At 40.7% G+C, this 25981-nt stretch overlaps 1 protein-coding gene across 6 annotated transcripts in view; it reads right to left on the reverse strand.

The window, feature by feature from the left end:
* The window catches only part of ARHGAP32 (Rho GTPase activating protein 32), a 244496-nt gene that overhangs the window by 121001 nt on the left and 97514 nt on the right, over window positions 1–25981 (reverse strand). For 4 of the 6 annotated variants that reach the window (XM_054803026.1, XM_054803023.1, XM_054803024.1 and 1 more), the window contains exons 3-5: window positions 10500–10591; window positions 9382–9423; window positions 8923–9007 (exon numbers count right to left, since the gene is read on the reverse strand). In XM_054803026.1, the coding sequence (XP_054659001.1) occupies window positions 8923–9007; window positions 9382–9423; window positions 10500–10591 (219 nt within the window). The remainder of the gene's footprint in view (window positions 1–8922; window positions 9008–9381; window positions 9424–10499; window positions 10592–25981) is intronic. The other 2 variants (XM_054803027.1, XM_054803025.1) reach the window with 1 other exon arrangement.

Here is a 25981-nt window from a genome sequence, read left to right on the forward strand (position 1 = left end):
TATTTTCCAGGGTGTCTCTAAGAGAGTCGATGAATGGACCACGTTCTTCATCTTGATGACATTAGATAGGAAAAGTTAAAGCCAGTCGTGAAAGGACAGCAGCACTCCAGGACGAGAGCTTCACTGTGCCCTCTGATTCAGCATCAACACCCACCAGCTCTAAAAAGATCTTCTGCTTACTTTAAACTCCACTTAGTTTAAAGTAGCTAGAAAGTGAGGGATGCAGGGAGAATTAAAAGAGTTCAAAGAAATACAGGGACCATGTACCAGGGGAAATAAAACCCAACATGACTTGTCTGGGGTGTATTCAAAGTGCACATCACAGCTCTAGTGTTACTGCTAAAATGCATTAATAATTCAAAATGCATGCACTAGCCTAAGAGCTCACTTCTCCTAAAAGTTTCCAGACTCAATCTAGCTTTTATTTAGGGTTAAAACAAATGGCAAAGCCTGCCACTAAATCAAACCTCGAGCCACATGAGAAGGGGTATGAGAGGGGACTCCGAATCAGGGGCTGATGCTTCTCAAGTCTCACACCTTCACTACGGTTAAATAAGCCTGAGTTTCCCTCGCCTTAGCAAGGCAGCACCCTTGTCCTGATCTGACACTTCCATCTCTTCCATGCAAATCCTTTCTACCCCAAGGCTCCAGCTCTCAGGGGGTTCCCTGCCCATTCCAGGATTGCTACACCTCTAATTATTGCAGGACTGAGCAGATAAAGAATGATTAAATAATTTACCAGCATTTCAAAGTCAATGCCTGGACTCACACTGTAAAAATAACAGCAGTGGTTTTGATTTTTTTTTTAACTACTTCAAGCTGGTAAATGGGAAGTTGGTCCAAAATCGGTTATTTTAAAGCCTGAATGTCTTGACATGTCATACTTGCAATAAATAAGGGTAACACTCAAGCACCATAAAGAGCAATTATAAAACTGCACTGAATTTCATGGTAACTTGTAAGAATTTCTGTTAGTATCTAAACATAAACTGGCGGGACCAGACAATACTACCTACCCAAAAAGTGATTTTTTTCTAGGCAATGTGTTTTATAACCATATTTATAAGCTTCATCAGCCTTCCAATACAACAGAATTAATTTTAAGGCAGGTTCATGGATCCCGAACATACATAAAGTATATGGTACTATATATTTTTATTTCCAACTCATTATAATACTGGGTTTGTAGGTATCTATTAAGCAACAGTCTTCCCTCTGAATTATTACTGACATAATTCTGAGTGTAATGGTGCCAAAAGCTCACTCCATAGTTCGACGTGCCAGCTCTGACTGCAACTCAAAAACCAAACCCTGATAGTCCAAAAACACATTTGACGGGGCTTTAACCATATGTATGCAGACCTAAACAAGCTTCTCATAAAAGCTCCTTCTGTGAAATTAAATATTTGAAAGGAAGAAGCAGCATCACATGCTTCTTCATGTAAGTATTTTATGTTAAAAAACCGCAACCATACATCCACGTGACATATAACGGAAGTATTCAATTTGATACTGCTTTACCAGGAATGCAGTAACCTGAATTTGCAGGTTCTGCTGACAAAATGGCCAGAAATTAAAAGCTAAGAGGAAATAAGTAATTGATATCTTTGGAATTCTCAGTGGAGATCAAACATCTCTTTGGTACGGATGCCCAGGAGAGCTGCAGGTCAGAGCCTTTGCCTGCAGGATGTGGAAGCAGAAGCCTCCATCATCTGCTCACGCACCATGGCAAGGGATAAAATAACAAAACCAAAGTCTACAAACACGTTCAAACGCCTTCTAGACATTATAATAGCACGTGTGGGTGAGAATATGTGCCTGTGTGTACACTTCCCCTTTTAAAACTAAAAATCTGTCTGAATCCAGACCCTTGGGAAAGTTTATGTTCACAGGAAATCTGCTGCACAAATCTTTCTGTCACAAGTAAAACAAACAACAAAACTTGGGTCTCAGCTTAGCAGATCTAGGAAACATCCTCTCTGATACCTATGCAGCTACACAGATTGCATCAAGAATCCTGTCACAGTGCAGCAAACATTTTTACGTGTGGTATCTAAACACCATTAGCTCAAGTGCTTTCCTCTGCACTTTCTTCCCTTGCAGGACATATTATCTTAGTGTGAGTGCAGTGAAAAGCTTTTTCCTGCATACTCAAAGACAACTCTTCCTTGATTTTATAATGAGAGAACAATCCTGAGTTCACCACAGCACATGTCCTTCTGTGAGATTATATTACTGAGTGAAGCAGGTGGGAAAGCAGCGTTGATCTGCAAAGACTGGAAACCAGATCACGCCACCATCACGAGTAAATGGTTCCAGCATACCTGGTCTGCTCAAACCAACACACCTTAACCAGCAAGAGAGCTCAAAGCCAAGACATTCAGGAATAGAAATTTTGCAAGATTAGATGATATCCTATCCATACTTCTTCACCAGGAAACGGATAAAAACATTTATAACTAGAGGACAAAGGTCCACACGCACCATTGTAAAGCTCAGCTAAGGAACGAACAGTTTTAAAAAAATCTGTAGCCCAACTTGCTACCCCTGAGCTGCCAACTCTGTCATCAAACCTCAAAAGTCTGGCACATAAGCACAAACTAAACAAACTGCCCTTTTTGGAAGCAGGTACAGTAAACACAAAATGTAAATGTTCCCAGTGATGTTTGGTTTAACAGCTAATACATCCACTGGCATGACAAACTATAAAAACACCCCCCTGCTTCCGTAAATCTCCAGGATCAGTTATTAAAATGCTAGTTATTAAAATCACACCAGCTTGGCATGCTTGCAGATCTATGAGTACAATATTATGCTGCATTATAACACCATTCCTGTTAACAGTATGGCTTACTATATCCAAAAACATAAGGGTTTTAACCCTCTTTCAAACTACGAAACACTAGTGAAATAGGGATTATTTTTCTGGAGCTCACGGATTCTTTTCCATTTTTTAATATATTTTAATTATACATATAATACATCTTTCTCTTTTTTTCAGGTCATTAAACCTCAGGGAAGGAAAATTTTCCAACACAACTCTGTTCCAGTTACTAATTAAAACAATTTTTATACATTTCTGTGACACACTGCTGAAGATGATTTATAATGGTGGCAAACAGCAGGAGGTCAATGCCAAAGTCAACGGTTGGGCTTATTACAATCACTTTTAAGATTTACTCATGCCATCAAATAGCCACTATGCACCAATAAAGATTAAAAACCCACAACCAAGTTCGCTATATTTTCAGTGTTAAATGCAGGGGAAGAAAAAAAATAAGCTGGATTCCTGCAGGAGGTCAATGTTCTGTTCTCCCGTGACACACACCTACACAGAGAAATGAACCCATATAATGAACTATATAAACCCATAAAAACATCCAAAGGCATAGGAGAAGAAAAGAAAGCAGAACTGGACCTGTTCCACTGAATCAGCAGAAGGACTTTGGAATTATATCCCACCAGTTTTTTAAGCAGGCTGTAATAACTGATGAACAATTTACATGCATCCTGTCTGTTAAAGCTGGATCACTAATAAGGCTGGTAGCTTTCTCTACAGCAAGCAACAACTGTAACTCAAGCAGTAAGCGTGCGAGCAGCAACAGTAAAGCTTCATGGAGAGACACTCTCCATACTTGAAGTTACCCTTCCTCTCTCAAACCCATGCTGGAGTTCTCCCCATTTCGCTGGAAGAAAACCAAGCAAGCTGAATTTCACAGGTGTGATCTTGTTCCAGGGAAGAATTTTTCTGAGGAGTTAGTGGCATGTTGGATGCAAGACCGGGAAACAAAAGAATCCAAAAACTGAGGTGAACTTACTTGAATATTTTCCTAACTTTTTTGGCATCAAGAAGCTTGGCCTAGAGACTCCAAATTTTAAAAATCTGTTGATCTTGGCAGGTGACGGTACCAATTTTCAGGGAGTTGTGGCTGGAATTATTAATTTAATAGAAGCAGTTTCCACCTACACTACGAACTTAGTTGTTTTTATATACCCACGTCCTTAAAGCAGCCCTTGCAACATCTCTCCCTACCACTTTAGAAGGCACTGGTAAAGAAACCAGATGGAAAAGATGGGGAATGGGAGGGGAAGGCCTTGATCTAAAGAAGGGGAACACAACGTATCAGAACATTGCAAAGTCATTTTGGAAGAAGATTAACAGCATCAGAGATGACAAGCTAAAAAGGAGTATTGCTTCGCATGCAATATGGGTATGCATGTCAAAACCACTCATATATTCGTAAGGAAAAAGAAAAACCCAGCAAAATTGTCTTTCATAGCACCAATACAGAGCAAAATTCAGGCCAGTTTTTCTGATTTTTACTACGTATTTCCATCTTTTAAAAGGGATTGCGGCGGGGGAACTGCTGTTTCACATTTCGCTTTTTAAAATAAATATTTTTTTCTTTTTAAACACTTGCAAATGAGTGGAATAAATGAAGACATTACAGCCTGTAGCTGCTCATGACTGCCAAGACGCTGCAAATGCTCATGCCCACAGAAGAGCTGGGGGAATGAACAAGGCCTCCTACAGTGAAGGCAGTGAGCAGCCTTAGTTTAAAATCACCGATGGAGGGAGACCCAACCTGACACGGATCAGGGAGCACTCCTCCATTCCTGCTGTTTCTAGCTGATCTATGCAGAAGATTGCTTTTAGCTGTAGCGAAACCTTCTTAAACTACCCCCGTTAACTCCAGAGGAAGGCATCTGGTCAGGCTTTCCCATTTTTGTTTCCTTTGCAATCCATCGCAGGCAAAAATTTTACTGTATAATTAACAGAGACACCTTCACAAGCACACTTCCCCTCTGCACCCCCTTCCCTGGAATATTATTAAATAAAAGAAAAAAAAGGCAAACCAAAAGAAGATGACCCCGAAAAATATCTTCTCAACAGGCTTTGCTGACAAAAGGCACAAGAAGAACTGAACTGGTCTTTGCAACTCTTCTGGCTCTTAAGGCACAACAGGAAAATACAATTAGAGCCCAAACCTCAGCCCCCATTGAAAGGCAGCCTGCCCATCAGCTTGGCTGGAAGGCTGCAGCTTGCCAAAGGCATTCAAACAGCAAACAATACTGCGCAGTTGTAACAGGAATTCCTGGCAGCTGATGCCTCCACAGGCGGAAGTGATCTGGTTCAAATACTTCCTTTACCACTGATAACACAGCTCCTACCACTTGCAATGCCAAGGCTTAACAGATAAGGAGAGGATCTTCCATGCACCGTAATCCAATCCTGCTCCGACAGGGTTTTATTTTTAGAAGGCAGCTACATAGACGCGTTTGAAGGGGTAAATCCACGTCAGGTGCAATCCATGTCAGATGCAAGATTGCTGAAGTGATGTGAATGTGCATTACAGCACTTTCTGTCCTCTACCAAGGCGTTCTTCTGGGAGCAAAGAATATTATTGGGAAAGCACAGAGCTGACCAGCTCTCCATATTCCATTACTAAACCCTACTCAACTAAAGATAATTTCTTAATTCTTTCAAGTGAAGGACAAGTCCTTATTTCTGGCAGGAAGTAAAGATATTTATGGAATACCTAATTGCTATTTCTCTCGTTTATATTAATGGCACATTGCACTAAGTAAAGTAAAATCACGTTTGCACCGTGCTGGCAGGGGGAATCGTTCTACTTCTGTGTAACTTAGCAATACAGAGGTTTTGTTGGAATAGTTCAGTTCCTGTGAATTAACAAGCCTTAAAGCTCAAAAGGCAGTGAGACTACGTGACACAACTGCTGTACTGAGATACTCAAATTACGTGTGAATGAGTTACCTTAAGCAGTTCTATAGCTAAAAACCAAAATCTGGAACACACAATCATATTAGCTTGGTCTGAGCACCGTGCTCACGCACTGAATTTCAGCTCAAACAAGTGCCTGGAAGATGCTTCACTCTTTAGGGTGTACACATCAGCTCTTTCCATGTTAGTTCAGCTATCTGCAGTATGCCGCATGGAGCTGGAACAACCCAAGCCCCAAAGAAGGAAGCTTGTCTAACTAGCAAACCCTGAAATCGTGCTTACATTTAATAAACTGACCTAGAAGCTGATTGTGGACATATTATTCTAAGTCACATTGGTATGATGTAGGCATTTCTGAAGTTAAATGAATGGTGAGCCCTTCTGTCTGAGCGTAAGACACCTGGAAGAGGTGCTGAGGACTTCCACATCCATACTGCAGTTGCCCTGTGCAGCAATACGTGTGCGAGCAATGCTTGCTTCGTGTATTAATGGATTGAGTTTTGACGTTCTAGAGAGCGGAGAGGCATCGTAGGCAAGACGTCAGCCAAAAACTGTGAAAAGGCAATGGAGCTGAAGAGAGAAGGAAGCTAGAGGAACCAAAGTAACCAATGCTGAGTAATCACAATCTGGCATGACCTAATAACACCTCGTTTGGGAGACAGAGAGCATAGTGAGGCTGCACCACAGCTCTGCTCTTGCTAACAAGACTCCTAACCATCTATGCAATGTTAAACTGAAATAAATCTATTATGCAGAACCTGGCTTTTCATTGTAAAATTAAAAATCCATGATGTAGCCTTAAAAAATAAATGCAGTAATATATGCAAGGTATTTCAGCACAACACCAGCGAATTTCTGAGGCTGATGCAATCTGTAAAGCCCATCCTATAACTACAGCTTTGACATCAACTACCTTTGCCTGGTAAACCAGCAATTTCCTGCTGATGCACCGTGTGTCATGCTGGCCAGACACAGATAAGGTTAAAATACATTGCTGTTGAAAGCAGTATAGCAGAACATTTCTGAAGAGAAAAAGCGTCCCAAAATGCACCTAGTTTTGTTAGCAAGGTGCCAGGATAAGAGGAGAACAAATCCTTTTTTATACATCTCAGAAAGTTAATTTAAAACGATCTCACGAGGTGAAATGCCAAGATATTAATACCGATTGCACCATGAGACCATATTATAAGTGACATAAACGTTACAAAACAATCTGAAATTTGGCCAGGCTGTTAATAGACAGCATTACACAATTCCTGACACAGCCAGATAATACTGCATTTCTACTATGCAAATTTTTAACAGTGAATAGATTTTGAAAGGAGTTTACACCCACTACTCCTCAGATGCAACTTGGTAATTCGCTATTAGGTGCCAAGCTGTCATTTACAAGTCACTTCAGCCTACTGCTATTCTCTGGTCTACCTTGTTATCACAAAGGAGCCACCAAAGAAAGCCACTTGATTAAAATGTATGAGCCCTATATGAACCTATTTTTCGGTCTGTAAACTAATATTGCTGTTGTATTAACAGTTTTCATTTATGTTGCCATTAATACTGGTCTTCTACTAAACAAATACTGTATTTCCCTACCTTTTCATATTTCAAGAGCAAAGCTCTGCTTTCAAAATATTTTTATCCATATCACAAATTCATTACACTGTGGGAATCTATCAGGAATCTTGCTTAGAAAAAGGAAGGGACAAGAGGCATGGAGCTGGCACTTAGAGCCTGACTCACCTTTTTAAAGCATATTTTGCTTTAGGTACACGAATAACTAAGCACGTATGGTCTTTCAGAGGTAGCGGTGGGGGAAATAGAGAACTGACTCCCCCAACACACACACAATCACACTTTTGAAGTCATCCACCACTTGACAACACAGACACTGTGAGAGAAAACAGCTCGGGGCCTGATGTGGCTGAACAAGCAATACTACTAGCTTGCACATTGCGCTGAGTATCTCTGAATGACGGCAAGGAAAACTCAGAAGACCACACGATGCAAAACACATCTGTGTGTACACAGAAACCTGCTCAACACCTAGTCCAACATAAAACTTCCCTCCAAAACGACTGAAAAATTAGTGGCAGCAAATCAGAAAATTACCAGGAGACAAACCCAGGTACATAGATTAGCCACACTATTCCTACACACGTAAAGAAACAGAGCTTTGCTTCAAAAGATTGAGGACTGCTCTTGTTTGCCTCAGCGGCCCATCTTCCAGAGAACTCGTTAAGAACCGAGCTTTTTGCAATGGTGTCCTCTTAAGCCCGTTGCTCTGCCTTTGTGTGTACGTGTGTCCGCTGATGCACATACATCCCACGCTCAGTAGAACGAACCTACTCAGAGCCACTAAGTGCGAGTAACAGTCGATATGAGCCCTGAATAGGACCCAAACTCCTTCTCAGTAGGAATTTTACAGAGAAAAAAACGGATGCATAATTCTGCTTGCAAAACTGTCAAGTACGGAAACATGAAAGGCTGTAAATAATTCACTCTATATTGCAGGAAATGTTTTACAAATGAAAAGGTTGTAACCTCTTTTTGGCTACAAGACTGGCAGATGCTGGAGGCATTCCTGCTTCTCTAAGTGCAGAACAAGATGTGCCCTGTGTTATGAGAAACGAGCAGTGATTCTTGGTTCCCAGCCCTCCCTGGTACTGCTCAATGAAAAATGCTTCTGCCTCTATTTCTGCTGGATGGATCACAAAGGAGCAAAGCCTGTACACTTCCAGAAATGCAACTCAGGCTGACTAGCAATTTCTTGTATTCTGATGACACAGCTGCTGCAATGCACAGTGCAGAGCTAAGATAACATGAAGAGAATGGATAAATTGCAATTACTTATATTTACAAAAATACAGTCACACAATTGTTTAAAGATACACACTCAAGCTCAAAATATGCAAGCAGTTATGACAGATGACTCAATAATGAATGTCTGACGCAGTCTTAAAACAGTGACATCAGAAATAAAATCATCTTCATCCTCAAAGGGGTGGTCACATAGCTGAGGACAGATTCTGGCCCAATACACAGAAGTAATTCCAGATAAAGAGACACTATTGCTTTAACTTCTTAGCACTGAACATTTTGCAACAAACAAAACAAACCTTGGTGGTGGTCCCTCTACAAACACAATGATGGTTTGTATAAAAAAGAAATCTGAAACTCACCTGTATGTTGCCAAAGTCCACGTTTTCGTAATGGAAATGTGCACATTCAGCCATCTTCGGGAAATGACCCTTTGTAAAGGATAACCTGAAGCACATCAAAAGCACCCCGTAAGATAGATGCAAACCACAGAAACAATGCTCAGCATCAAGTACCGTTATAAAATGCAGTTACTGACAAAAAATAATAATGACTTTCTCATTCCGAAGCCAAGGGAACAGAGGGGTTTGTTGATGTGATGCACCAAAACAGTGGAGAAAGGAACTGAGTGAGAAAGGAAAACTAAATTGCAAAGTGGCTTTTATCATTGCATCCTTAAAGAACTGTGTGGCATTTCATCAATGCCAAAGCCCACATCTTTAAAAAATGGTGCAGGGACAAGCCGCTCTACCTTTACAAATGCATTTTTGCAGTGCAAATACACAGCCTTACACGAGACACATAGGAAAGTAGAACTTTACCTGTGAAAGGCATCACAGCCCATCAGTCCCGGGTTGATGTATCTGAGGGTGCAGAACAAACGCTATTTATCCTTCGCCTTTTTAAAATTCAAAAGTGAGGCATAATTATTCCCAAGTGTCTCCAGCTACAACGATGGCTGACGGGGAGATCCTCTGGCTCTGCAACATGCTCTTGCTTCTGCTGAAGCTATTATAGACTCCTATAGATATTTCTGGTGGCGAGCCAATGAGATTGTCATTATCTAGCTCTCTCTTCCCACGGGAATATAAGTGGGAAGTGAGATGCAGCATCTGGCTGCTCAGCACTAGAACAAAGAGCCATTTCCTTTACAGCATCAGAGCGCTACAGGGAGGTGAGCTGAATGCACAGATCAATCAATATTGGGGAGTTCTGCTCCTCGACTCAGCATTCTTAGCAAAGACAAGTCAAGTAATATCGATTACTTCTGAACCCCTTTGCAGGTTAGAGGTTTGAAACCTTAGCTGCAAGTATAACAACTTGCTTAACATTCTCTGGGAGAGAATGAGAGAGAGAGGGAGTGTAAGCCCACAGAAAAAAAGTTATTCTGGGAGATCAGAGAAGAAAAAAAAATACCCCTAAAAAAGAAAAATTGTGCAAAACCCATTCAAATGAAGAGGTACAGGGCAGAATGCAAAAAAAAAAAAATTCAATCAAAAAATACATCTGGCCACCCCCTTTGTCCTGGATTAGCTTCCCAGAGCATAGGGAGATAGGGAAAATTACCTCATTTATGCATTGCCTAGGCTTCCCTTTAGGTTTTATATATATAATGTTCTTTTTTTTTAAATTAATCAGTTTTAGGAAGAAATCACAAGAATTTAAAAACACAGTAAGAATGAGGTTCAAAACTCTAACAAGCTTTGCTTCTGTGGCCAGAAACAGGTGAGAGAGCCAACAAAACCTCTCATGCCCCCAGATTTAGACTACATTAGCTATAATTTACTTTGTTTTGCATGGATTTTCATTCCTCAGATGAAGATACTATCAAAAATTGTTGCCGAATGCCCTACCTGTATTGCAGCACAATAGCTAAAACCCAGGATATCAAAACTTAAAGCCCAGCAAAGACAGGAAAATCAAAGAACACTGCTCTTACTTTTTCACATTCTTCACTTTCATACTTGCTGTGCTGCCACAGGTCCGGAGCGGCAGCTCCCCTGGAATGTCAGGGATATCTGCACCTCTTGCCTGCAAAAAAAGAAGAAAGAAAAAGCAAGGAACTTAAAATTTGACTGCATGCTATGGCCTACAGCCTGCCAACCAGTAGCCCATATATCTTTACATGTATGTACAAACACAACTCAAGTCTCATATGTGCTAGAAGTTGTACTTCTCTCTTTTTAACAAGGAAAACTGAACTGATTATGACCTAGTATGTGATTATCTCTTCCTGAACCATGTTGCAGAGCCTTGCTGATTCTTAGTGTTAACTGCGAGATCCAGTATTTTGTTCAGTAGTACTTGTGGTTTCTAAAGAAGAGATTTTCAGAGGTAGGAGTCTAACACACGTTCCTAAATTCCACACTCACTCTCCTCATTAAGTACCTGATTTCCAAATATCTGTGCGCTTAGATTCAAGCAGAGGCACTGGAAGAAGCCAAGTAGCTCATACAGTGGAAAATCAAGTTAACGACAGAGCTGCTTATATGTGGGAGGTGAGCTTTTAAAAAAAATGTTTGAAGCTATTGGTGTAAGTGCACGAACATATTAAAATTCCTTAATCACTATAATCCATTACTTTAGTGAGGCCAGAGCTCCACAATCCCTCTTTTTATTTGTTCTGCCATGCTTTCCCATCTTTTCCTTCTTCCAGTTGCTTTCTGATGAGCTCTGCTGGGGTAGCATTCACCATCACGGGGGACTCTGAAACACCCGTGTGTTTCTGCTGCTGTGCTGCACCAGGCCCTAAGGAACGAGGAGGAATGAGGCTTTTATGAAGGGAGCAGTGATCAAACAAGACTTCACAGAGCAGGAGGAGAAAAATATAGTCCCTGATGTTGGACAGAGATAGCTCATTAGTGATGTGGGTGAGACCACTTGAATGAGCGTTTTCTGCTTTATACAGGACACTGCAATACTTGAATAATGGCCAAAATAGCAAATGCTCAAGCAAGAGGAAGAAAGGCACTTCACTATTCCCTCTTTTACAGGCCTGGAACAAAAACATATTACATGAAATTCATTTTCTAATGACAGGACTAAACAGACTTCTCTGGTCCGGAAGATCAGTCCCAATGCCTCTAAGCTGGTCCACCAAAAGTTTTCTGAACAGAGATGATGAGTTGCAAAGCTGTTACAGTCAATTACAATTCAAGCTAAAATCCTACATACGGGACAAACAATGGGGAAATCTTTCTTATCCCCTCTCATGTTAACTTGACATGGGTCAAATTTACATGTGCTTCATCACATCATAGAGAGCTGCAGTAAATAAGTCAAACTCATTCACCATGCCTATATTCATTAACTAACAGCAACAGAGCTAGAGGGAGTGATTCATCTCATTCAGCTCCAGACGTGCACAAGGTACGCAGCTACAACTGCGTTATCCACCCGAGGAGACTTTTATAGTCACCAGAGATAAACAGGCACTTTGGGTTGGGTTCACCTACTTCCGACAGCTAGATTAGGCTAAAAGCAACCATGCTGCAGGAGTAGCTGTTTCTCCCTTGGTACAGGGAATTACTGAAGAAGTTGGAAGCCAGGACACTCACTCTCCCAGTTGCGCCTTTCACAGCCCGGAACATAAGCAATGCTTTAGCCCCACTGTCCCACAGCTGTACAGAACACGCACACTCACTCACTGAAGAAAAACAAGGACAATATTTATATCCTTAAATAAACCTATCCTTGGCTGACTGACTGTTACTAAGCTCACAATTGTTTCAGTCCGTAATAGGGCACCTGAGAGTCTCATTGTGAATTTTAACATTAAAAGGATCACCAATTTAATAAACCTTGCAGGTCTTTTACGTAAGAAAATAACTAATTACAGTAATAAATGTGCCATTCCTGTAAGCTGCTTTTCGGCAAAGCTGGATGGGCTTGCCTTAATTTTCTAAGGAACAGAATTTCTGTAGGAAGAAAAATAATTTTTCTTCTCCATCAGCAGTAGAAGCTGGTGGGATATAAAAATGGATAAATAAATCTGACAGAAAAACGTGGGCTTCAAGCCAGTTTGCAGCAGTGGGCAGAGACTACCCTGGATCTGACTCAAAGCAGCGTAGGCAAAACTCACACCTCCAGGAGACTTAAATGCCAGCATCTCTCTTTGAAAAAGTTGTATTATCGTCTTCTTCCCAGTTGAGTTATGTCCAAATCGTGCTGGAAGGAGATATCCGCCTCTCCCATTTCCAACAGCAAGTACCCATTTAAATGGACTACAATGAGATGCAATACAGTAATTAACTTTGGCTGCTTTTGCAATTAGCTCTGAGCTCACTGGACTCTGCTGCAGAACAACAATCTCTCCTAAGTCTCACAGCTGAGGAAAAAGGGCAGAATGGTGATCCGGTGCAAGCTAAAATCTTTAGTATGTCTATTCACCAAAAAACCCCTGGTGAATAGACAGATAAGCAAAAAAAGAAGTTTATTGCAATTTTAGAAACCATATAACTCCAAAATAAACTGCAACTACTTTCCATTTAAACCAAAGACACATAGTTACATAAAAGTACACTTTATTCACCACTAGCTTGTACCTGTCTAGATCCAAAAGCTGGCATGCAAAACGTCACCCTGGATTACCCTCCTCTCAAAATACAAACAAAACATTCCAAATGAGATTTGTCATCTTTTGTGCTTTGTGTCACAGTAATTTAATTTTAAAAATCATATTGAAACAGTTGAATTATTTACATCTGAAAATTAGCTAGCTAGCATCATCAGTTGCTTCTCACTCCCCTATTTTCTAGGCATTGCTGTTTTGTGGAAACCTAGTAATTGCATAGCAAATCTGTTTATGCAAATTATTTATTCCAATTTTCACAGCTTAATGTCACTGCTACATCAATCTGCTTTGGTCCGAAACTTGGTAAACAAATTAGGACTCGATCCAGACTGCAGTCTATTGACTTTATCAGGATCCCCAGTCCTCTTACATTTCCATTGAAGGCTTTTCAGCAACGCCATCAGTCTTCCCCTGCACTTGTTTAGTGGCAGTTGGGACAATATTTGAGAACTGTGTTGCTGCTAAACTGCCTGGGAATCCGAGAGCTCTTACAAATCAGGGTGTCTAGCTTTAAACATCCAAGTTTGAGATTTTTGGTCTTTATATTTATAGACGTGATTTGGAAAACTTCAGCTCTGCGCTCTCTAGCACACAAAACCTTAGTCATAAATAATTTATATCTAACAACTCCACGGCATAATATGAAAGGATTTTCTCCTAAAAAGTCTCATTGCATTTATCAGAAAACATGTCAACCCGTCTCCCTCACATCCAGAAACGTAACACAATCTAAAAATACACGTAAAATTGAAGAGAACAGTCCAGTGACCACGATGTGATAAAGTTTCCACCTTGGTATCTGCAATAGGGAGAATACGGAACCAACGCAAAGCCCACAGTCCTCGTCCTGCTGCCACAGACTTACACTGGGACGCACAAGAAGAGGAGAAACTTGTGGAATCTCACCAAGCCCCAGTAATCCACTGGTAAACTGGTTTTCCACATTACTATTGTCAAAACCCTGAGGAGGCACCATATAGAGGAACGGATGCAACGCAAGACTTGACAGGTCAGCGTGCAGCCAGGCTACTGAGTTCAAGTGGGATTTCTGAAGGTGGAAATTTATTCCTAATCCAAGGTTAACACAAAGCAAGGGTAACTCTTAGACAGGCAGTAACATTTATGCATCTTCCTACCATCAGTCTCTCACCAAAACCAGTTTGGAGGGACCAGATTGCTCTGGATTATTTCAGCACATGGCCTTGTTTCTAAAAATGGCAGAGCTGATTCAAAATGCCAGTTGGTTTCCATGACAGTCTTTCCTTTACATCTTCTTCATTTCCCCTCAATTTTCATGGAGGGGAGAAAAAAGAAAAAAAAAAGAAGGAAAAAAAACCCCAAATCCACCACAACACACCCCCCCCCCCCGAGCTTTGTTAGAGTTTTACTTCTTCACTGAAGAACAGCAGGAAAAAGAGATATTGTTTCAGTAAAAGTCATTACTCTGTGGTGAGCAATGGTCTACTTTACTTGAGTGAGAGGATGAACTGAAGCGGCCAGTTCGCTATCTGAAGTGGGTGTTTATGCACAAGGACATTGACAGCTATTCCAAATCTTGGCTATCAACTAGCTATGCAAAGCTGGCTCAGCATCAACTTCTTTGCAGAGCTTACTTTGCCACTTAAAAAGAAACTGTCCTGCAAAAATCCCCTGATCTCTGCGAGGCAAAAGATGATGGCTCCATTAGCACCGTCCGGCTTTTACCAATTACTGCTCAAGAGTTAGCCTGAAGCACAATGAAAGAATAAATATGGTTCAGCTCAGCTTCATACTCCACATACTCCAGGGAAAGAAAGCGCTCTCTACTCTCACTTTGTATGTTGTAGCAACCATCCTGGTTCTCCACAATATATAAATCAACAAAGCAAAGGAAAAATGCTTTCACTAAACTGGAAGTCAGCATGTCCAAGCTACTACAAATAACTCCAAATGAAAGGTCCCAATTCTGCAGCATTTATCTGCCCCAGCACTATCCCTAAAAGGATTAAAATGTACCTGAGCCCAGGAAGGCTGTAACTGGGTCACTTTTGTGAATGGAAACGTACGGTAATTGATGAAGATAAAACATTCAACCAAAAATGTCAGCGGTACAGCAATAATATGATAGAAATGCAAGTATTTGCCAAGTTCTTCGTAGTACCATTTGCCATTGATTTCATTTAGTGGATGCAAATGAGTTTCCCAAGTGTTTTCATACAGGGTGTTTGTGTCACTTTAGCACATTTCAGCTGCGTTGTTCAGAGCTGCTTAAGACATTTGGGCACATTTAAAATGAAGAAGCAATTGCATCTGGTTTATGTACCCAGGACCAACAATCTCAGCTAAAACAAAAATATCTGCTCATTATACTACAGCAGCTTTACTGAAGAAGTAAAAAATAAAAATAAATACCCCCGGCTCCACCTCTGCATCTCCCAATTGACCATCATCTTAAGAATTAATATCCGTGCTATTCACAGCCTGATCAGCAGAGCGCAGCACTGGCACATTTAATAACCACCTAGAGAGTGTATGCGAAGCTACAAACCAAGGACAAGCTCCTGTTCTGGTACCCAAGAGGCCTGTGTACCCATCTGTATTTGCAGAAGTCAGCTACGCACCCTCACTTAGAAAGGAGCAAGGCATTAGATAAATTTTACCCTCGAGAGTGCAAGGGTCTTGCATACTCTGATTACAGCAATCCAAGCCACTGTGTGCAGAGAAACAGCTTTGAGATCCAACAGAAAAGCACAAAGGTGTTTTTTTCAGAATGAGAAACAGTTGAACCTTTTAAATTTTATAAAAGTAATTTTTTTTTTCCCCAATTGAAGTCATCACTTAGCTCCTTACCTAGTGCAAATGTCTTGATCCCCGTTGCAAAGATAAAGGAAACATCCCTTCTGACGTGCCAAAGGAGAGCTGTAGGACTGGCCTATGTGCAGGCATAGCTCTAGGCCAGAACGGCTGGAGTAATTAGAGGTAGCACTGACTTTCTAATTTAGCTCTCAGTTCGGGGATTGAGAATGTGGGGAAACACTTACCCAGCTGGAGATGCCTTTAAAAATCTCATAGTAAATGAGAAATGTGATAGAGGAAAGCCAGTGAAAAAATGACAAGTGCTTCCAGTAAGGAAATTCTGAATACTGGCTATGCACGTACTTAATCCCACGTCTAAGAAATCTGCATTCAATAAAGAAGATACTTTAATGTGTATCCTTTTTTTGAGTTGAATTCCATTTTCCACATTGCCCGTCAATGATGAATTGCTCTAGCCAGTACTGGTTGCATGGCATGGTTAACAGTGAATTCTTCTCCTTCAGAAGACCACACAGGATGTGTTTTTTCTAGTCCCAGCTTCTCTCCTCCAAAGGGGGAAAAAATAAGAAAAAACTTTCAAGCATTGCCATGAGCTGGCAAATTAAGGGAAACCTCTCATTCCTGAGCCTTAGCATTATAGAGGAGTGAGTCCAGGGCACCCATTTACCATAGTTTAAAGGATCAGCCCGGATAGAACAAAGAACAACTTCTTAACTATTCATCTACTGTTTTTTCAAATCAAGTCCACAAGCACACAGATACATGGGTAAAACCATCTCCGGCTCACACATAAAACAACTCATTTGGTAGGTGGGATCCGAGACACAGAGTAAGCAGCTGTACGAACCTACTTTGACAGTATTATTGTCATTGTGACCAGAATTCAGCTCTGTAAAGCAGACTGATTTTATGTCATGACATAAGATTTCCTAAGTGAGGCTTAAAAAGATGCATGGCCTTGCACTGATTCTCTGCCGATGAATCAAATGCACCCAAAGGATGGTGGTTATTTCCAGCAAAACAGTCCCACACTTGTATTTTCTTTCATAGCTATCATTTGTTTTAGAGACAAAAACGGATGCACCAAGCAAAAGTGAATGGTTGGTTACCGAGGACATTAGCATGGGAACTACCTGACAGCCTGAAGTTTAGATTTGACATTGCTATAGTGAGGCAGCAGTGAGATCGCCTTATTACCATTCACAAAGATCTCAGCGCAGGGAGCTGCAGCGGTACAGTACATAGCCTCACATAATAGCATACTGGCTAAGGAATGTACTTTCTTTAAGAACAAAAATCCCACATACAAGATGCGTGGGAAAGGCAGCCAGGGTTAGAGTCCTCCTTCTGTACAGCCTACAAAATCAATTTTAGAAAAAAACCACAGAAAACAGAACATCCAATGAGCACAATGCTTTGATTCCAGTTCCTTGTTGGCTGGAGGGAAGGAAAAAAAAAAGAAAAAAAAAGACAAAATAAAAAGAAGGGGAAAAAAAAAAAAAGACCCCCAAAATCCCAGACCCTGTTTGATACCCAGTTTCTACAGTCTATTATTTCATGGAGGGAGGAGGGGGTCCTAATCACAACTTAGTTATAAAAGGACAAGTGGAGCTTTGGGTTCTTATGGTAGGAAGCAATTTCTCATCACACAAAAACTACAGAGATTAATTCAGCCTGAAACTAGCAAATACCACACTGGTAAGTCCTCTGGCCATATTCAGTGATTATGCAAATAGCAACGTTATGTTATAGGTATAAATCCGCTTAGAAACTGAAGAATTTTCCCAGTGCAGCAGACAAAAGATTGGGAAGGTGGAAAAACCAACAGCCTGACATTTAACCCCAATATTTGAGTCAGTAGAGGTAACATGAATTTATATTTATGCATGGAAAGCCAAGCTGGACTTAGCTTTTTGTTTATAAAAAGAGCTGTTTCCAATGGCATAAAATACAAAACTGGAATACGCCACACTCATTTTCCAAACCTTTATAACAACACAGTCACGTGAAAAATGTGTCTACTTGTAACATACAATTTATACCATAAGCTGTCCATAAACTTCTGAACAAGAGAACAAAAGGGGCAGTTCATTAGCTTTGCTCAAGGGTTATCCAGGAAAGTTTGGCCTGGGATCACACACCCTGTTCCGGCCGAGCCACTGAAGCAGCCGCCAGCTGCTGGTCACGATTCCTTCCCTCTGCCTTCAAACCCTGCTCAGCCTCAACGAGCCAGTTCTCTGAACCAGGTTAGGAAAGATAACGTGGGCATTTATGCTGGCAGATCTGGGGTGACAGTGCTCTCCAGCAAGGACTTCACGTCACTCGGGTGAGGTCAGAACAGGACATCTGAGGTATGATGCGAGAGCTGCAGGAAGGTCTTTCTATGCCGGTGGTCAGCGAAACCAGGAAGGTGGACGAGGACCTCTTCCTCACACCACCAAGAACATGGATTCTGCAGAAGCTGATGGTGAGACTCTTCGTCCTCCAAGAACGTTTCCTTGCACTCATAAAATTATGAGGTAAAAACAAGGGATTTTTTTTTCCCCTAAAGGTCAACACTTAAGAAAAAAACCCCAGAGACTGAGACATAAAAACAAAACCACGTGCACAGAGAAAAAAACCGTAACAAATTAGGAAGACATTCCTACACATGCATGCAACTGTAACATCCCAGAATATCTATTCAGATGAAGAAACCAAGAGCAGTCAGTTAACCACATACAAGTGCGAGGGAAAACGCTGTGCCACAAAGCAAGAATCAACAGTTAAAACTTCTGATTCTGCAACCCTACCAAAGAGCAACTTCAGATGTTTGCAAGCTGAAAACATTTGCTTGCAGTACAAGCCACGGAGCAAACCAGGAACACACAGACCCTAAAACTTCTACGCTCTCTGCAACAGAAGGCACATCAGGAGCACTGTCAACCCGAGGGCATAGTTTCATGATAGCCTGGCTTGAGGAGGTAAAGCCAATTTTATAAAGTCCCACCCCAATCCTTCAGCCCCAAGCTACTCTCTCTTATTTCCTCTCATTGCAGCTGCAACTGTTTTAGTGGCTACAGTACAAGTCCCTGAAACAATCCATCCAGATTAAAAAGAAAGAGCAAAGCTGAACTTCTTTTGGGGGATTATGTTTAAATGACGTTAGCTCAATGATTCACTTCCCAAGTCTTCATCCCAGAAACTCTCTTACCATAACTATCCTGCATAGCATGGGAGGTGGGAAGGAATAATCAAAGACAGAAACTTCTTAACGTAGATTTCTGCAATAGAGAACCCTGGAGACCACAATCCAGCCCCACGTGGATACTACGGCATCGATAAACTTGCCAATGTTATAGAGCACAGCAGTGATTTTCAGTCTGCAACTGTGCAAACCAACTCTGATGTCTACTCACACATCCTCACACAATCAGGTCACAGTCACAGTCCTATGGATCCTATGCTAGCTGAGGAAAACTGCCTTCTAGGGTGAGAAACAATTTAAAGCCTTACTCGACGGAAAGAGCACTTGTAGCAAGCCCCTCAGCATCCATCACAAATTGTCACAGAATAACCCTAAAGCAAAGATGAAGTGCTAAGACCACCAGTGCAAAAATTTTGGGTTTTGCAGTCAGAATCACGTGTGCCCTAGCAACCACGGTATTCCATCAAATACCAACAAACATCACGCAGACCTACACCGATGCAGCAGTGACCGATATAAACGTAGCAAGGCAGAACTGTATGGAATGATCAAAATAAAATGAATCAGGCTAAAGATTACCAACATTTTCAGGGAATAATTCATCACTTTATAATTAAGAAGGTTGAATCATGGCAAAAAAATTAATGCCTACAACCTTCAGCGAGACAATATATACTCTGATATGTTTTGTTTGTCTTCTGGGGTTAACTTGGGGGTGTGGAATGGAAGGGGATAAATGATCAATCTATCGACAACCCTTCAAAAACAGTTCCATCTCTTTTTTTTTGCATTATGCTAACTAAGAAGCAATAAATAGCAATTTTTTTTTAAAAAAAAACCAAACACCACAAAACAACCACTTATAAATAAGAGACTCCTTTCCTGGATGTTACATCTTATTTTTAAGTAGCTGGGACTAGGGAAAAGTGATTGTCAGACAAATAAATTATAAGTTTTATCTCCCAAATAAGTACTTTTCAAACACATGTGACATTTCTTATATTATGACAACAAAACATGTGCAAAAGAGATCATCTTTGGAATATGGTGGGAGAAAAAGAGACAGAGGGTCGTGACAATGTACTTACAACAGTGAATAACCTGGATTAATTACAACAGCATTACCAGCACCAGCCATCAGAACAGCATCACCATGCTCTCACCAACAGGCAGCTTGTCTGAGCAATGATGGGTGATAATTATAAAAGATACTGGGATATGAAACTGGCTGAGATTGAATCTAAAATTTGATAACCTAAACCCCAAGAAATTCAGACTGGCCATTCACAGACGAAGCAATTGCCACAGAGCTGCTACTAATACTACACACGCCGCTGAGCCCAGTGGTTTACTCGCAGTATGACAGAGGCACTCGGGCTCCCTAATGCCTTAGTAAACCCAGGCGTAAGTGCCTAATGTACATTAATGCATGTTTATGCTTACCTACACTTAGGTAATTTGGCAGGGAGCATTGAAAAGATTAGCCATTACACTCCAGTGCCATCTTTATCTTTTTCATTGCTGTTATCCCCTACAACCATGAAAGAAGAAATACTAGTGGTGGCATGTAAACGCACATCCTAAGCATTTCACTGAATTTACTGATGCATCGGATTCACTTTGAAATAGATAGGTATGCAAAATGCAAAATCAGGGTGCATTAAAACTGGTGATCACGGTGAACAAAAAACTTTACCAGTCCAGCCTTTGCAAATTCTAAATCATTCCTTCTTTGTTAAAAGTTGCACATACACAGATTTTAAAACAGAAATATAGAAAATGTAATTTTTTTTTTCTCCTGGATCAACACTGTACTGCAAGACTGCATACACTGTAAAGAAAGTAAATGTAACTAGAAACAATTGCTTCCATAGCATTGCCAATGAAAATTAAATGATTGCTATAAATTAATACTTACTGCCAAAAATACGGTATCCATTCTGGTTTAATTGAACTCATTTAATTGGCAAACCCAAATGGAAGCCAATTTGCCAGTTAAGTGTCCCAATTTTCAAAGATTCTCAGGGACAAGCTTCATGCTGGGAGTTAGCCTGAGAAATAAAAATGACTCTCTAACCAAGAGGGAAAGAAAGAATCACACACAACAATGTAATACCTTGCCAAAAGCTTAACGAGGGAAAAAACACTTGATTCATGCAGCAATAACAAGGAAAACAAGTGATGTGAATTGAACATGAAATATAGGTTACTGGTACAATGCCAGACCAGAATTGTTTTGACCAAAATATTATTACAGCCCGATGACAGCGTGGTGTGCCGTATGGAACGATTGTCTCATATCAACGCCTATATTGTCCAGACTATCTGAAATCCCATTTCTGTCCCATTGTTATCTTCATTACAAACGGCACCCTGTGACCTAACTGCTATGCACTCTAACCTGCAGCGATTCAAATAAAAATGCTGCCGAGCGCTGGGTAGAGAAGATACGCTACAGTTTCTGCAAGATTAACAGAAGACTTACTAACCCAGGCAAGTCAAAAGTCTGAGAGCCTTCATCAGCACAAAACTAACCTCCAAACTTTAAGGTAACATTTTCCCTAGTATTTAAGAAATGCAATGACTCTTAAGACTTAAGAGCCAGAAGCCAACTGCTGGAGCATCTAGGTGAAGAAATATCTAAAATCCATTTACACGGAATTGTCCAAGTCGTTCAAAAAACAACAGAAAAAATCCCAGAATTTCAGCTTCCTATCTACTAAAACTTTCCCTTGCACTTGAGAGCTTAAAACTTTGGACTTTTAAGAAGAACCTGCAGGTATGCATTCAGAGTTCAAAATGACACTTTTTCCCAAAGAAGTTTATGTCAAAGAACCCAGCTGAAAACAGGATCAGTCCAACAAAACTCTGCACACTTACTTAAGAGCTCGCAACCAGATACTCAGCTGTAAAATTCTGATGTTGGTTCATATGCATGCAAAGCAAAACACAAAGAGCTGCAAGCCACAGGAATAAAAATCCAAAATGTCAATTTTTACACGCTAAAGAGTATCATGTCTAGGTATCTCAGTTGCTGGAATGATATCATTTCAGTGAACCACCTTGTTGGCAACCACCATAGTTGACAAGGCCAAGCAAGAGGATTTACCACACTCCCTTGTTCTTCAGATTTTGCCACAGTTCCTGGAAGTATTTGTCTTAGCTTGGGTCAGGACTGACACGCTCAGAAACATGCCTGATGTTTTTTGAATTAAAAACTAACCAAACAAAAATAATTTTAAAAGAAGCCCTATGCAGTCCTATGTTTTTTGCATCTATTCTTGCGGAAGCTGCAAGTAAGATCTGGGGCAGCACTGAGCTAAGTGCTGTACAAAGAATGAGAAACAAACCGGGCACTAAGGAGAGTGAAATCTTCCTTTAACCCTTTAAATTTACTAATTTCTACACACTTTTATAAATTCCATTTAAAAATAGTTTTCTCCTCACTCATGTCCCAGATTTAACAGAGTGATATATTGAGGTCTCATTAAAAAGCCTTTATTATCTTCACCAGCCATGGTACATTACCTTATCTAGTATCAAATGATGAAAATACTACAGATCTCAGAATTCATCTGACCTGATGTAAGAACTAAGATTATTCCAGGGACTTCATAGGACAGGGTCTAACCCCTGTACCTAAAACATTTGTAGGCTTCTATTTTTCCTAAGAAAATTGCACCAGCACAAGCTGAAAAGGAGCTGATCCTAAAAGCTACTGTTCCAAGGTGCACCAGGGTGGGAAAGGCTGATTTCCTCAAGGTGAAGAACTCTTGCTCGCATCCAGCCGTGATCTACTCACGAATGAATCCTTGCAGACATTCACTGTAGGAGGGGACCAGGTCTCAGGATGACCACCTGTATTCTTGTGCTCAGAGCACTACAGAAAAAAAAACCCTAACAGTAAATAAACCTACCACAGCTATAGGGACTCACATTTTGAAAGCTTCCAGAGCTGAAAGCAGCAGCAGACACTGCAGAAAAAAATGACCTTTTCAGAAACACATATACACACACACACACACTCACACAAAAGAAATCCTATTTCTAGCTTTGAATTGAGTATATTCGCTTTATCTTCAGTGCCTGTCAGGTTAATGCAGCTTCAGGTAGTATCTTTCCATGACAGCACAATTTCAACAGGGTGCATAAATAAAGTTTTTTATATTTGTCTCACTGTTTTAATTCTGCTTCCCCACAAAAATTAGACAAATAGAAAAAAAAGGCAACGAGGGTAAGCACACCAGCCTGCTGGTGTGGAAGAGGCTGTCAGCATGCTGCTTTAGAACACTGCAATCTCCTAAAGACGTGCTGAGAGCAAGTCAGATGGTCAATAACATAAGGTAAACGTAATATTAAAGTACAAATATCAATTTATGGTAAAGTTAATGACAGGCTGGGGACAGCTGCTTTGTAGGGTCATATGAGAAGCATGATATAAAGGCTCTCTCACAACTTCATTTCTTGTAACATAGGAATAGAGCACTCTTCAGGACCTTACAAGGAAAAGGCACTCCTTTCCTTTAAAATAATATTACTATCTCAGGGAAATCTTAAAAATCTATATACTGCAATATTACTCATCTCAAACACGGTTTTTCATCCCTAGAACTCAGAAGTGTTCTACAAAGAAAGTCAATCTCATCAACTGCATTTGCCAAAGTGGAGCAGAGGAAGAAAAAAACCAGCCTGTGTGAAGGTTACCCAGCAGCGCGGTGGGAATAGGAGGCTGGGACAATGAGAAAAACTGCGTATATAACATCACCAAATTCTAAAAATACAGAACATGGGGGGGTGCGGGGGGGGAGATACAAAATACAGCACTCCTTGTGGCAGCTGTCTTGTTACCTAACTCCTGTAAAGTCTGTCTATCTAGTGCTGCATTTCATTCAGTCTGGGTCTCAAAATCTACAGCACAGAATGTGAGAACTACCATGAAGGTTCAAGAACCACCAGAAGTCCCCAAACGAACCAGGTCTCCAGTATAAAATCACTTGCCTTTCTGCTAAACCACAAGCAAGAAACAAGTAGGTGAAAGCACAAATAATAAACATTAAAAAGATGATAAAAGTAGTATCAAACAAAGAACTAAAGCTACTCAGGTGCCCAGAATAAACTGGCAATGACAGAAATATTAAAAGTAGAGTTTCTGTCCTACCTTATATTTACAGTATAGGAGGACATTCAACCTCCGTACATTCAGAAAGACCTTTAGTTTATTTCTCGTTAAGGAAAAGCTCTGGAAACAAAGCACTTATGTAAATTAATAATAAGCACTTTGAAATACATGGTGGATAAAAAGGTGGGAGAGAGAGTAAGGATGACTTGTGCATGTTCATGTAACTTTGAATGCATAACATCACCTTTCCCCAAAGTACAAAAACATGTACAAAGACAAAGTTCAAGAGACAAACGAATAAGCATCACTGGCCTGTTGACTGCATCACAATTTCCCAAGCTCTCCGCAGTGTTGCTATTTGCTCACCTGGCAGAAGGTGAAATTCATTTAAAATGACAAAGCCTTGCACCCAGTTGGGTCTCCAGCTGCTGACCACAAGAATCAACAGAGAGTAGGAAACAACACAGCTACGTCCAACTTCTCCAAGCCCCCACAGCCTCCATTCCCCAGAGGCTGAAATAGCAAGCAACAAAACCTGAAGCCTGCAACTTAAACAACTACTAGCCAAAAATTAAATGTCTTATGCCACTATGAGAAACACACAGAACCATGTAAGGAGCATGCTCTGGGAAAAGGCTAAGCCAGAGGCTGCTAAAATGCAAAACAAAGGAAAAAAGGAAGGAAAAAAAAATCTCAGGCTTTAGATGATGAGGAAAAACACAGAATGCAGCAGATGTGCTGGTTAAATAGAGACTAGAAAGTGACACTGTTGAATTGAGTTTACTGTCCTGTAAATATTTACATCTTACCTTCTGACTGGACATAAGGCAGAGGTTGAAAGTGGAAATTTGATTCACTCAACACAGTAAACATGAGCAAGTGAGGTTTTCTACCCATCTACAATGTATTCAGAGGACCACGAGGTCAAACCAACGCTGTAAGCACAAATCCAAGCCATTATAAATACAGGCTCAGTAGCTTTACATGTAGCCCTGTGCTTCGTCATACCAAATCATTGTGCAGCAAATGTTAGATGTGCATTTTCTTGGTTATCGTCCTCTAAATCTCTTTTTTATAGCCACCTGGACCGTTCAGTTTTTACACTGCTGCGCAAGGGGACATGTTCTCAAAAGTGAATTAATAATTAGCACAGTCGGGGGAACATTATGCATAGGGGTGGATTGCAGTATATGTCCATGAGCACAACAGCCTTGATGAGAACAGGGAAAGTATCGAGCCAGAACAGGTGAACCTTTCCTTCATTGTAAATCAACAATGGAAAAAAAACCCCAACAAATGAGGTATGCCAGCTAACTTGTGTTACAGGTGGAGACACTGAATTACAGACTCACATTCCTGAGACACACCTTGAGGTTACAGACAGCGCGGTGTCAAAGAGTGATTTACACAAAGCTCCGGGCTCTAGGGTGCTCAGAAGCACCGTGCGCTGAGGCTGGGAGCACGCGCTGCTGGCTGAATAACGCTGATTAGAATAGACAGTGCTCTCAAACAGGCAGCACCAGTGTCAACTGCTGGCCAAGGTGGAGAGAAGGAAAAAATATCTGCATATGAGAAAAAAATATACTTAGAAAGCGACAATTCAAAAAAAGGCAAAATTAACAGTGGGTAAGCAAGGAGCCAAGCAGAGCGACAAGCACAGAAAATACCGGCAGAGAAAAATGTAGGTGAAGCCTAAGTTTTGGATTGTTTTTTTTTGGCTTGAAAATCAAGTTTGGAACAAAATAT

This window comes from Grus americana, chromosome 24 (genome assembly GCF_028858705.1).
Source record: "Grus americana isolate bGruAme1 chromosome 24, bGruAme1.mat, whole genome shotgun sequence".
NCBI lineage: Eukaryota > Metazoa > Chordata > Aves > Gruiformes > Gruidae > Grus > Grus americana.